Raw genomic sequence first — 12,879 nt, forward strand, 5'->3', positions numbered from 1 at the left:
TAGCTGTGTAGGTCCTCAAGATGTTTACAGAACTCTGCTTATAGGAGCCAGTTTCTTGAGTTTCAGAGAATTTTGATCATCCCCAGAAAAGTTACATATCGCTATGAAAGATAACTTCTTGTTACCTTACGTACTCCTTGCATACATAACTTCTTGTCCTTGTGCAGTGAATTGAAAGTCCTCCTATGATCACAGGTAGAGGAGGTATGTCAGAATCGACCTCACTGATTGCCCCACTACGTTTAGGGCATATGTGTAATTGGAATGTGTGAAAGTCCTATGGAACTTGAAAACAGGGAAGAAAAACTTGGAAATGTCAATGGGAAGTATCCAAAGCCGCCAATGGGAAGTATCCAAAGCCGCCGTTGCACTAGTGGGAATGACAGCTAGTGCAATAGGAACGTAGAGCCAAAACTAGCATTTCTGGAACAGAAAAGTTAGTGGAGCTCTCAGAGGGGAGCTCCACTGACCTGTCCCATCTGGAATCACGAGTTTCTACAGTTGCTCTAGGAAGTGCTAGCTTCCCATTGTACAAGTGATTATTCCTGCTAGCACAATCTGATGAGCGCTGGCAGACAGCAAGGTTTGGATACTGCTCAAGGTTATTTTTCAACGTGTACTTCTGGCATACATGGACAAACAGGAAACCATGATGGTACTAGTCAGACTGCAGTGATGGGATCATTCAGTGATGGGATCAGATGGCAATCTGACAAAGGCAAGATTGTTCAAGATACCTAACCATCATATGCCAGAATAGAACAGATGAGATAGGAGGTTATTCTAGGTGCCAGAAAAATATAGTACTGCGGTGTTTAGAAGCTCAAACAAAAGTGTTTTAGCTATTTAATACCTGCCCCAAAGCTCAAATGGGCTAAGGCTGTGCGGTGGCATACCACCAGAGACTTACTGGGTCTTCTGTGGCAGGGTCAGCTTGAGTGGAAATAAATACAGCCACGCCAAAAACGATGACACTGCTGACACCTACCCTCAACCCCCATGTAAGAGATATGTGAAATTGGGCAATTAAGCAATATTTTACCCATATGACAATTCCATTGTTTCTATTATAGGAACAAGAACTTTACCAGAAAGAAGATTTAGGCGTCAATGAAGTACACTATGTAGATAACCAAGACTGTATAGGTATGCATGTTGAATACTGGGATACTACTTTTATTCAGAACCTTTATTTGTTGTGGCTTGCATTGGAAGTGAAACTGTGCAACACACACTTTGTGCTAATCTTGGTTTGCTCTTACGTATGAATTCGGAGACCACTGACAGTCCATGGTTAGGGTCATTTGTTTGCCTCTAGAAGGTACTGCACCATGGAGACAGATTTGACATAGAAGGAATTTTTGAAAGTAATTTGTGACATGGCATGGGGAGATGGGGGCAGGGCAGGGGGCGAGTTCTATTGTCTCAAGAAAAATATGCCTGAAGTAGCTCGCTTGAATTATGACCAGGGTTGATGTGAGAACATAAAAACTGACTGGCTGGAACTCACTTTGAGAACTAGTTGTTAAGGCAGGATATTAATTGAATAAAGGTAATTAAAAGCCGCTGATGTGTGCAGTTCTAGTATAGATGACTAAAGGCACTTCTAAAGTTCTCTCTTTTCCTAGACTCTAGGACCTTGAAGATTCTTAGGCATGCTTCTTGAATGAAGTTAGGCAATTATTATTTTTTTACTCTAGATTTAAACTTGTAAACATTTTATGTTATGTTTTATCACGTTTCTGTATTTTACGGTTTTAAATGTTGTGAACTGCCCAGACAGCTTCAGTTACTGAGCAGTATCGAAATGTAAAATATATAGATATAGATATCTTAGATGGTTTAGTTTAGCAACAGTCAGTTTTAGGGTATATTAAGCAATATAGTTAAACTAGTCAAACTCGCTGACTTGGTTTGCACAATCAAAATAAGCCACCGTGGCTTAAATAAATTGTGGCATGTGCCAGGTGTGATTTCCATAATCGCTGCCCGGGCATGGCTTGTCATGTTGTGGGAAACAACCCTGCAATAACGCATGGGCTGTTGTAGGGTTATTGGACACACCCTGCTCACGCTACAATTTAAATAAGCCGCTGTGGCTTAAATAAGCCACCATAGCTTATTTTGATCGTACAGACCATAGAGTTGTATCCAGATCTGCTGTTCTGAAAATGGAAGGGAACTGGGCCACATCCAGTGAAGGCTCCTGTCCTGATAACTGGATGCTCCTGCAGGGAGAAGGAGTGATTTTCTCCATTTCTGCTCCCCACTGCAGCCCCCAGTGCCACTTCCCATGTTGCCCCAGAGGGTCTCCCCACCTTCCGGAGCAGGTTTGGGGGGGCATAGACGGTGAAGCAGCTCTGCACTCCGTCCATAATGTATTAAACCTATCATTAAATCTAATGATCAGGGACTTCTTTTGCAAACTTCTAGGTATGCTAGCTATTAGTGGCCAACCGTGTGTGTTGCAGATAATTGATTTAACATAGTAAAAAGTTCTTGTGGACAATGGTATTGTGGCTTTATAAGGAGTTAGCATTTTGATCTTCTGCTAGCCCATTGTTACCATTTGGCCTTCTCTCTTGTGGTGGCCTCTGTTATGGGGGTCTCTTCCTGGGGAAAACTTCCAGGTTACCTCTTCGATATGGTTTCCTAGGTTCAAGGGCCTTCTTTCGCTGTTGATTTATTTCTCAATAGCTATTGTTCTAGCGTTTCCATTTTACGAAATGTTTCTGTATTTATTGATTTTTATAATGGATTTTATTTTGCTTTTTAATGCCATAGTTGTAAGTAGCTTTGAAGAATAATCTTAGTAGGAAGGAAAGGGGCAAACAACTTCAATCATAAGATTAGTTCTCTGCAACAGAAAATCTTGCTTAAGCTGCAGACATTCACTGTTAAGCAACTTGATATATCACTTCATAGTGGTTTGAAGCTTCTGTGAGACTACTCCAGAAGGTTCATCCTGAAGACTAGAATACGTTTTGTGTTGGTTTGGTAAGGTTTTTGTCACTGCAGATTGTATATTAACTAGTGTGATGGCTTCTGTCTCACAAACAGATTTGATTGAAGGAAAATTAATAGGCGTTCTTGACATTTTGGATGAAGAAAATCGTCTTCCACAGCCAAGCGATCAGCACTTTACATCGATGGTGCACCAGAAGCATAAAGACCACTTCAGACTCTCAGTAGGTGGTGGTGTCTAATATGTATTTGGTGTCGTCTTTTGTTGTGACCCTCTTTGCAGTGTTTTGGTTTCTGCTTATTAACATTTTTATTGTTGTGTTGTTTTATTGTTATACTTTGTTGTTGTTTTGATGATATATTTTATGTTCACCAATCTGATACCTCTGTACAAAGCGGTATATAAATTTCAGTAATAAATAAAATAAATATTGTAATAAATAAACTTTAAAAAAAATACAGGGACCAGACCATTACAGGTGGCTGGAGTCTTGCGAGGCCAAGACGAGTTACTTACATTCAAGTATCTTGCTGTTGAAGTTGTGCATATGAAGATAGAGAGCTGCCATCTGGACATGCCAGCTATTAATGTCTTAACACACTTTGGGCACGATCGTATGAATGTTTAGACAAAAAAAACCCTTACAATTCCCAGCATTTAACATGCTAATCACTGCTGGAAATAGGCATGTTAATATTGTATGGGACATAAAAGAGAGGTGTTTTATGTTCTATGTTCTCTGCAGTTTTATCTATAGCTTAAATTTCAATTTTTCTTTTAAATTTCAGATACCCAGGAAGTCTAAATTGGCTGTTCACAGAAATATCCGAGATGATGAGGGCTTTATTATCAGACATTTTGCAGGAGCAGTGTGCTATGAGACGGTAAATGAATAGAATTTACTTAGTACATTTCAAGCATCTCATTTTCTGTATTGGTTTTTAAATAGCTTGCTAATAAACTGCTGTGTAGTGATCACTGTGGACATGGTTGAGCAGATGGAATATATTCAGAAGCATGGTGAAAGTCCAAGGATGCTATATTTATATACAAACTTATTGGTGAATTTATTTCATTTTACTGAGCAATCTGTAAGCTTTTATTTTATTCTAGCATTTTTTTTATTCTGCCTTTACACCCAACTTTGAGTTCACAACATAACTAACAAATGTAAAGTATTATACCCCTCTGGAAATGAATTTGAATATTAAAATGCCAATTAAAGCAATTCAAAGCATATTAAAACAGCAACAAAATACTGAAGCCTTATGAGACCAAAACCTTCATTTGCTTTCTGAAGGCCAGTAGGTGTCAGGGATGAGCCCAAGCACCTTGAGATGTCTGACAGCTCGGATTCTGAATCAGAGTTGGAGCAACTAGATCAGAGGCCGGTGGAGGGACCCTCCCTAGTGAGCCAAGATGCTGGGAGAGATTCCTCCAAAGACCTTGACAGATGGCCCAGGCTGAGTCCCTGCCCCCTCTCTCCACTGTCAGAACTCAAGTTTCGGAGGAGGAGGAGGGGCGTGACTTGAGAGACGCTAGGGCATGTTGCAAAGCAGAAAAAGTTAGAGGCAGGGCTCAGGTGCTCTGCCAGGATAGCCTCTCTTGGAAGCCAGTGTAGGAGGGAGCCACCCTAAGGGAGGGGCATCACTGCAAAGCAAGTCTGGCTGTGAGGTTCACACCCAAACTGTCGGCAGCTTCGGCAGCTTCGTTACCCTCTGGTTCATCTCCTCTAATTAGGGATCACAGATTAGTTGTTTAGGGGCCTGAGGCAGCCTGAGAGTTTCCTGTAATCTGCATTTGTAAAGAGGCTTATCTCTAGAAAAATAAAGTCATATTAGCCTGAAGCTTTGTCTCATTGTGGTGTTGATTGCGAAGGGGGAAGGATGATCCATTTCTGACAGCAGGGACCTGGCAGTGTAGATCTTAACCAAGCATTCCATAAACAGTGTGCCACCACTAAAAGGGCCCGGTTCCTTGTAGATTCCAACCTGTGCTCAGAACCTCATCCAACCTCTGTTCAGGACCTCAACTGCTCAGCTGAAGAGGCTCCATTGAAATCAAGTCTTTCCTAAGCTTTTAGCATGGTTTATGAGAGCAGTTAGTAGTCCCTGAGGAAATGATTAACCTAATCAAGTAAAATAAATGTTGCTTTTGGTTTATTAATAGAACGGACCAATGAGAAATCTAGGCTGGCTTAGTCTACCCAGTAACACAGGATTTCTGACTGTCAAAGGAGTGAAATTCTGCAGTGCCTTGTAATAGTCATAGGAACAATGTTTTTTATCTAGTGGTTTGGTGGTGACCATGTGGGCTTATCTATAGAGCCATGACTTTGAGGAGGACACCTGGTTCAATCAAACATTTAGGTCAGGGGTGGGGAACTTGTGTCTCTCTTGATGTTGTTGGACTAGAACCCCCATCATCCCTGATGATCGGCCATGCTGGCTGGGGCTGATAGTCTAACAGCAACGTCTGGAGGGCCACAGGTTCTCCACTCTCAACTTAGATTGTGCTTTCAACCACAGCTTCTCACCTGTTCTCTGAGATGTCCTCCTTTTGCTCATTGTGAGCAATTGGTTTTTGACGTGTGGTTGTTTGAGAAAGAGTAGAATCTTTGGAGAGTGCAGTTCGAGTTTCTGATCTCTCTACTTTTCCATGAAATAATGCCTTTTGTGGTATTACTTTCAGAGAACAAGAATTCCTGCCTGTCGGGTGTTTCTGAGTGCAGGGAGTGGGATAGCAGTTCAGATTCTGAAGGAGAACCATCAGACATGGGGGAGGTGTCATGATTCCCTTAGCCCCCAGCCCTCACTTCACTTCAGTGCCCAAACATACACAGACAAGAGACTTCAGTCTACAGCTTTTAATCCATTACTTCACAGGGTAATACAGATGCAAATTCTCAGAGAAACTCTCTGTCTACAAGGAATGCCTTCAGGAGATCCAAATGGAATTTACGAGAGTTGCCTGCCCTTTTAAGAGGGAGGCGGTCTCACTAGCCTAACAGGGGAGGTCCCTCTCTTCTCATGAGGCCTCTAAGCGCAGCTTCTCACGCAAGGCCAGTTGGGTAGACCATCTAAGTTCCGCCCCTGCCTTCTCTCTCTTTGCTCTGCATCTGCACCTGGCATCTATTAGATCGACCTCCTGTTCGCTGCCTCTCACAGGGGGTGGTGGTGAGGAGGGACCCTCAAGCTCAGCCATCTGTATGTTTGTAACCTGAGAAGCAGGCCTACTCATATCAGGACCAGCCTTGGAAAACACCTCCCCCATGTCTGATGGTTCTTCAGAATCTGAACTGCTAACCCACTCCCTGCGCTCAGAAACAGCCCTGACATTGCCCTTCCTTTCTGGCACCTCAGAATTAGACATTTGCTAAGATACTGTCAGACATGTGTGTGCAGACTGATAGGTGGGTTTCATATTTAAGGAAATATGGACGTTCGGTCACTGATGCCCTGTTCACACATGCACATTGTTACTTGATCAATGGCACAGGACATGTTTAAACTATCCCTCATACTTAATTGATCCATTATTTTCCTCAGACCCAGTTTGTGGAGAAAAACAACGATGCTCTGCATATGTCTCTAGAGTCCCTTATATGTGAATCCAAAGATAAATTTATCCGGCAGCTCTTCGAATCCAATACTAACAACAACAAGGACCATAAACAAAAAGCAGGAAAACTCAGTTTCATCAGCGTGGGAAACAAATTCAAGGTATGGCATGAGAAACCTACTGATTTTACAGGACTGCTTTCCAATGGGACTATAAGGATAGGGAAACAATATGGTGGGTTCAACTCCATGTCTTCCTCTTGCCAGAACAACCCCAAACATGTTTACTCAAAAGCAACTCCCACTGATTTCAGTGAGATATACTTTTCAGCACATATGCTCAAAATTGCAGCCTTAAGCAGCTTTCTGGTATGGCTGGTGTCGTTCATGTACTCTAAACTCTGCAGTAGTGAATGGGGCATGTTTTCAATGCCTCTGCCCTTTCCTGTTGTTCAAGCAACCTTTATGTACACCCTGCAGATACTGGGGACTGGAGCACTGTTCTTCTGTGGCATTCCTTCTGTCCCCAATCCTCTTTTTGTCATCAGTGTTCAGATCGTTTGCAAGATCTCTACATAACTCTACTCCATGCATTTCTTCCACACATTCCTCTGCCTTACCGCTATCCCTGGATCTTTTATGGTACGAGTGTTGAACCTCCTTCAGCTCGAGGGCCAAGTTCAATTCTGGCAAAGCCCTCGGGGGCCACATCCCAATGGTGGGCGGGGCTGAGAGCAAAAGGGGGTGAGGCCAAAAGCAAAACAGGGGAGGCCAAAATACCAATTACCCCAGCATATTTTAGCTTCAAGCTCTTACGTCCAGTAACTAAGTCTCAGGAGAGGCATTTCAACCATTTAGAATGGGGAAATAAAACTGTGCAAAAAGCCATCAAACCACCAAATAATTGGCAGTCAGGGGAAAGGGGTGTGGCCAGGGCAAGGGGTGTGGCCCTCTGGGGAGCCCCAGAGGGGCACACTGGGATCCCAAGCATGCCAGATTTGGCCCCCGGGCCTGAGGTTCAACACCCCTGTTTTACAGGCTGTAGGCTCCTCCCCCCCTTTCTAATCTGCCTTGGTAATATTTTCTGCTTCTCAGCAGACCCTTGGATCATCTGCTCATACTTGCACACATTTCCACTGCTCTTTCTGTCTTGCAGCCTCCTCTTGGGCTGCGGCTGTCCACATTGCGACTGGGAGCTCACTGCACATGAATATATATTTACCTGTTGCACGGGGAATGAATAATTGTCAAGCAAGAATCTTTATTAGTTAATGCCTTAACTATAGAATCTGTATTAATTACAGATGCTGAAGCAATTTCTTACCAAAGCCACATGGTAAGGACTTAAGTTTGAAAGCTTTACTTTCTGTTGTGCAATTAAGATTTGAACTTCTGATTCGAGTCCCTTAGTTGACAGAAACCAGCTGTGGATGTTCCATTTAGACCATAATGTGCTGTCTCTGGATGCGTAAAGCATTATTATTTGTTCTACCTTAGTAAAAGTATTAATGGCTTTGACAAAGCAGAATCTTCTCAAGAGCTGGGCATTCCCTTTCTCTTTCCCCCTAATTAACAGTAGTATCTGATGCTTTTCCTATTTTTTCCTTTCGTTCTTAGCTGTAAATCTGACTTCTGTACCTTTTGTTCTTCATATGTTAAGCCTTGTCTGTTTTTCTGCTTCCTTTTCCTGTTCATCAGTTTTTATTTTAGTTGGCTTTTACCAGCTCAGGATGGCTGGAGGGAGCTATAGGGAAGTTGAGAGGAAAAGCAGGCAAAGGCAAAAACGAGGGCTGCAGGTAAATGTATCACCTTCATGGACTCATTATTTATCAAACTTCTGAAATTTCAGCCAGAGCGCTTATGTCCAGCCCATCAATTCTGCTTCATGTAACACTGGGGAAATATCTCTATTCCACAGCAGGGTTTTGATCTCTGTACTGGTCTTCTGTATTAAGTACTGTGAATAAGTCTGCGCAGAGGATTTGGGAAGGGCTGTAGCTCAGTGGCAGAGCACACGGTTTGAATGCAAAAGGTCCCAGGCTCCAGACCTGATATCTCAAAGTAGGCTTGGGAAAGACTCCTGTCTGAAGAAAGCCACTGCTGGTCAGGATAGACAATCAGTCCTGAGCTTGATGGACCAGTGGTCAGAGTTGGTATAAGGCAGCTCCCATGTTGTCACATGGGAAAAGGGTTTTCCCAAAGCAGAAAGAATACATGTGTCGCAGAAATGGAAAACACAAGAGGAGGATTTTAATTCTTGATTTTCATGTGGACAAGTACATGAAATTTAGAATTGAAATTGAGTTTTAAAAGCAGGGACCAAGACATTTTGGCTTAGCTTAATTGCCACTCATTATATTTGTTATACCACCAGGCCTTCCCCTCTCCCCAAGTCCTCTTGACCAGGCTGATGACTGGGGTGGGGGTGGGAGAATGGCAGCATCAGTCTGTGTCTCTGTGCCAGGCTCAATAATTGGTGAGGAAGAACTGGCAGTGTTTCTACCTTTGGCAAAGCCCAGCATGCACTGAGAGAAACCCAGCATAAAATTGCCTTTCCCTCTGAGCTCTGTGCAGTGTCCAGTGATCTCTCTGAAGGGATTCTTTGTAGCAGACAGGTGTCCTTGCCACCAGGTGACTGGACTTGTGAATCCCTAGTTAAAACTAAAACAGGACTATTCATGAGTATGCACCCTGTATTTTACACATCTTCTTAGATAGCAGCTTGTACCAACAGGCTGTTATGGATGAAAAAGGATTGATTGAAACCCATCCAGTTCCTAATGTGTTTTGCACACAAGTCACTGCAGGAGGGGGAGTACAACACAGTTTTGTCACTGCTGTGCTCCTCCTTATCCAGCACCCCCTCTCATCCACTTAATCCACATTTTGTCAAGATTCATTTAACAGCATGGATTAGGATACCTGTTTCCCTTGACTGATGGTGTTAAGTTGGTTGAACAACAGCTCATGTTAAGCAAATGGGTGACTTTCTCCCATTACGTGCGTGCAAAGATCGTAACCAACAAGACGTCCGTGAGAGATGACTTCTGCTTTGAAGATCTCTTAGAAAAGAGAAACATTTTAAATGTTAAATGCATATTAGGGCAATAACTTCAGCAGGCCAATGCGAAGGTCACAGAATAGGATGGAAGACCTTCTGATACTTACATAGGACAGCATCCAGTGCTGCCCTTGCGCCAGTAGGAATGAGCACTAGTGGAATGGGAAGCTAGTGCTTGATAGCATAACCAGAAAGTAGCCCAAACGAGTGCTTCTGGGATAGGACAAATCAGCAGAGCATGCGGAAGGGAGCTCCACTTATCCCATTCCAGAAGCAATTGTTTGAGCTAGTTTCAGGGGTTGCACTATGAAGCGGTAGTTTCCTGTTGTACTAGCATTCGTTCCTGCTAGCATTACAGGATTGGCACTGGCACCAGCATTGGATGCTGCTCGTAGTATAGTATGGTATTACTGCTCCCCACCCAAAGATCCATATGCACTCCAGAAGGCGCACCCATATGTGTGGCTGTAATTGAGTAATAGTTGGCCGCACCTCCATAAATGCTGCGACTGTTGGTGGTTATTTATATCACATTGACACAATGTTTTACAGAGTATCATGCAGTAAAAACAAAAAGGCCGATTCCTGCCCAAGGAACTGCTAATGTAGATTTTGACAAATGGTAAAGGCTGGGAAGGGAGAGGCAGTGTGTGCTTGCAAGTTGAACTGTCCTCTGACACAGACATTGGGAGATGTTTATGTGCAGAAGCTCTGTTGCTTCAGAAGATCTCAGATCTGTCTGGTTGAGGCATAGTCTAGATAAATAGCTCATCACATCGGAAAACTGTTCCTGGATTGTACGACTTCAGGTTGTAGCTAGGAGACTAAATGTTTGAATGGTTCCCCCACAGGGGGGAAAAAACCTCCCTGCGCATAGAAAACAAAATGTATTTATTTACTACATTTATTAGTTGCTTTTCCACCATTGATCAAGCTATGTAGAGTTTATAAATTAAGAATTAGAACAATAAACAGTTGTTAAAAGGAAATTAATTCAATATAACTCCTGTTTTGAAAATCAAGAATGAGCAGCAGAAGCTCTAAAATCTCAGTTCTCCTCAAATGCCTGGCAAAATACATAAGCTTCAACCTTCTGCAGTTGAACAAAGAAGGTGCATGGTAGGAACATCATAAAAAGTCAGGCATCCTGTTCTCACAATCCTTCATCTCATGTGCAGGTAGGACTTGACAGAGCTTCATCTAATGACTGTAGTGTCGGAGATGGAGAAGGATTTCCCTAAAATATTGGTGGTGGTCTAGATATCAGGGGAAGGCTTTTGGCCTAGCCTTCTCTGTTATGCTGCCGCAGCCCCCTTCAGCCATGCTGTCTGAAGACAGAGGGAGTTGTAGTTCAACACATCTGGAGTGCGCCAAGTTGAGGAAGGCTGTTTATGTCATATTGACTGTTTTGGTATAGTTCCTGCCCCCTGTACATTACCATATGATGAACTGTCTGCCTCTGCCCAGACTGGGCCTCAGTTTTCACATTAGCCCTGCTTTCTCTCTGACACGCACTTCACCAGTGGGTGTTTCACTTACAGCCCCATGGCAAGACGCTAACCTCATTTTCATCTAATGTTCAACCACAAGTACTAAGTGAAGCTGTTGGTTGTCACTGAGGCAGTATAGACCCTATGCCCATGTTAGCTTCCACCTCCATTTGAGCACCTTGTGTGCGCAGAGAGCAAACACTAAGTGATGCATGCAAATAGCGATGTGTCCTGCTGTGTGCTTAATTGGCAGTTCTCCATATTGATGCAAATGCTTTTGCTTCTACAGACTCAGCTGAACCTGCTGCTGGAAAAGCTCCGTAGTACTGTAAGTAAATAGTCATGCAGATTTAGTGCCTTTTATTTGTATTTCAGCACTAAATTGGTTATAAATTTCAAATGACTCATTGCAGGAATAAGTTCACTGTATTTGTAAAACTGCATTTGGTAGCTTGCAGCACAGATGTTCCATGATCCATGTCAACTTTTTAGTTATTAAGGACCAATTTTAGGTTGAGGCTTTTTTTATGTGATAACATCTCTGAGAATTGATGGTACCAGCGTACTTGGCTTGGCAAAGATTGTCTTCAGAATGCAAAGACTGAAAGTTGCCAACATGGCTGAAGCCATTTTTCAGAAGTATCATTTATTTATTTTTAGAGTATGATCATGTGTCAATTCACTGAGTGCTTCTGTGCCACATCAAAGTATGGCAGAAGACTTGCATGCAGTAAGCTGGCTATGATGAACATGAGATCAATTTACCTGCTGTGTTCTTAGAAGGTACTTGTTATTGTACATGCTAAAAATAGCACATGTGGTTCTTAATAAGCAATTTTAAAACACATGCTTGACACATGTGGGTATATGCCAGAGGGAGCTCCTGCTAGAGTATGGCTCTCTCTGGTGTATACCAGCCTTCCTTAATCTTGTCCCCTCCAGAAGTTTTGGACTACAATGCTCATCAGCCCTGACATTAGCCATGATGGCTGAGGCTGATGGGATTTATAGTCCAAAACACCAGGTTGGGGAAAGCTGGTATATACCAGTATCCAGAGAAGAGTGTGATTTGGACTGTGTCATGTGAAACAACAGCTCAAGGACAATCCAACATGTTTACCTTCTAAGTTCATACTAATTTAACCCATAGAGTCTCAATTGGTTATGACTTTGAGTTCATGGTATTCAAGGTATCCAGGCATTCATTTAAGGATTTTTGACATTGTCCTCCTGGAAGCATTTGCCAGCACAACTCATGTATGTGAGCCGATAAGCCCCTGTGTGTGTGTGTGTGGGGGGGTGTATTTTAGAAGTAGTATCCCAGTACTATTAATTCCCAGTCTGGTGCAAGGAGACATCCATCCTGGCTTAATTCCTCCCACTGCCCAGGAAAGGGAAGGTACATATATCCTGGCCTCCATGGCTCCTTGCAGCCGGTTCGTTCCTTGTCAAGACAGAGCTTGTTCCAGTTTCTCTTTCAACAAACTCTGTTCTCAGACCTCCTTATTCTCTGTCTTTTTCCATCTCTTACCTTAACAAGTCTTAGAGCTTTTTTCTTTCTCTCCTTACAATTTTTCTCCTATTCTCTTAAAAAAAAAAAAACAGCCCCTTTCTCTTTCCTTTTTCTCTTTTGTTTTTTCACCACAAGATGGCCTCAACTAACAAGAAGAGCTCCATGCCTGAAAAAGGAAAAGAGCGGTCAGTAACGCATATCAGAGTCATCTGGACCCAAACTGCTGCTCATAAAGCTCCACCCCCGCTCAATATAGAGGAGTGGCTGGTCACTGCTGCCTCCAACTGTGA

The 12,879-nt window shown here is 42.9% G+C and overlaps 1 protein-coding gene across 3 annotated transcripts in view; it reads left to right on the forward strand.

The window, feature by feature from the left end:
• MYO6 (myosin VI) overlaps positions 1 to 12,879 on the forward strand; it is a 158,085-nt gene that overhangs the window by 91,735 nt on the left and 53,471 nt on the right. For all 3 annotated transcript variants that reach the window (XM_084826946.1, XM_084826944.1, XM_084826945.1), the window contains exons 15-19: positions 1,074 to 1,146; positions 3,061 to 3,188; positions 3,754 to 3,849; positions 6,514 to 6,687; positions 11,366 to 11,404. In XM_084826946.1, the coding sequence (XP_084683072.1) occupies positions 1,074 to 1,146; positions 3,061 to 3,188; positions 3,754 to 3,849; positions 6,514 to 6,687; positions 11,366 to 11,404 (510 nt within the window). The remainder of the gene's footprint in view (positions 1 to 1,073; positions 1,147 to 3,060; positions 3,189 to 3,753; positions 3,850 to 6,513; positions 6,688 to 11,365; positions 11,405 to 12,879) is intronic.

Source organism: Heloderma suspectum, chromosome 1, assembly GCF_057233095.1.
Source record: "Heloderma suspectum isolate Gila_16-S chromosome 1, 16-S_ref, whole genome shotgun sequence".
NCBI classification, from domain to species: Eukaryota; Metazoa; Chordata; class Lepidosauria; order Squamata; family Helodermatidae; genus Heloderma; species Heloderma suspectum.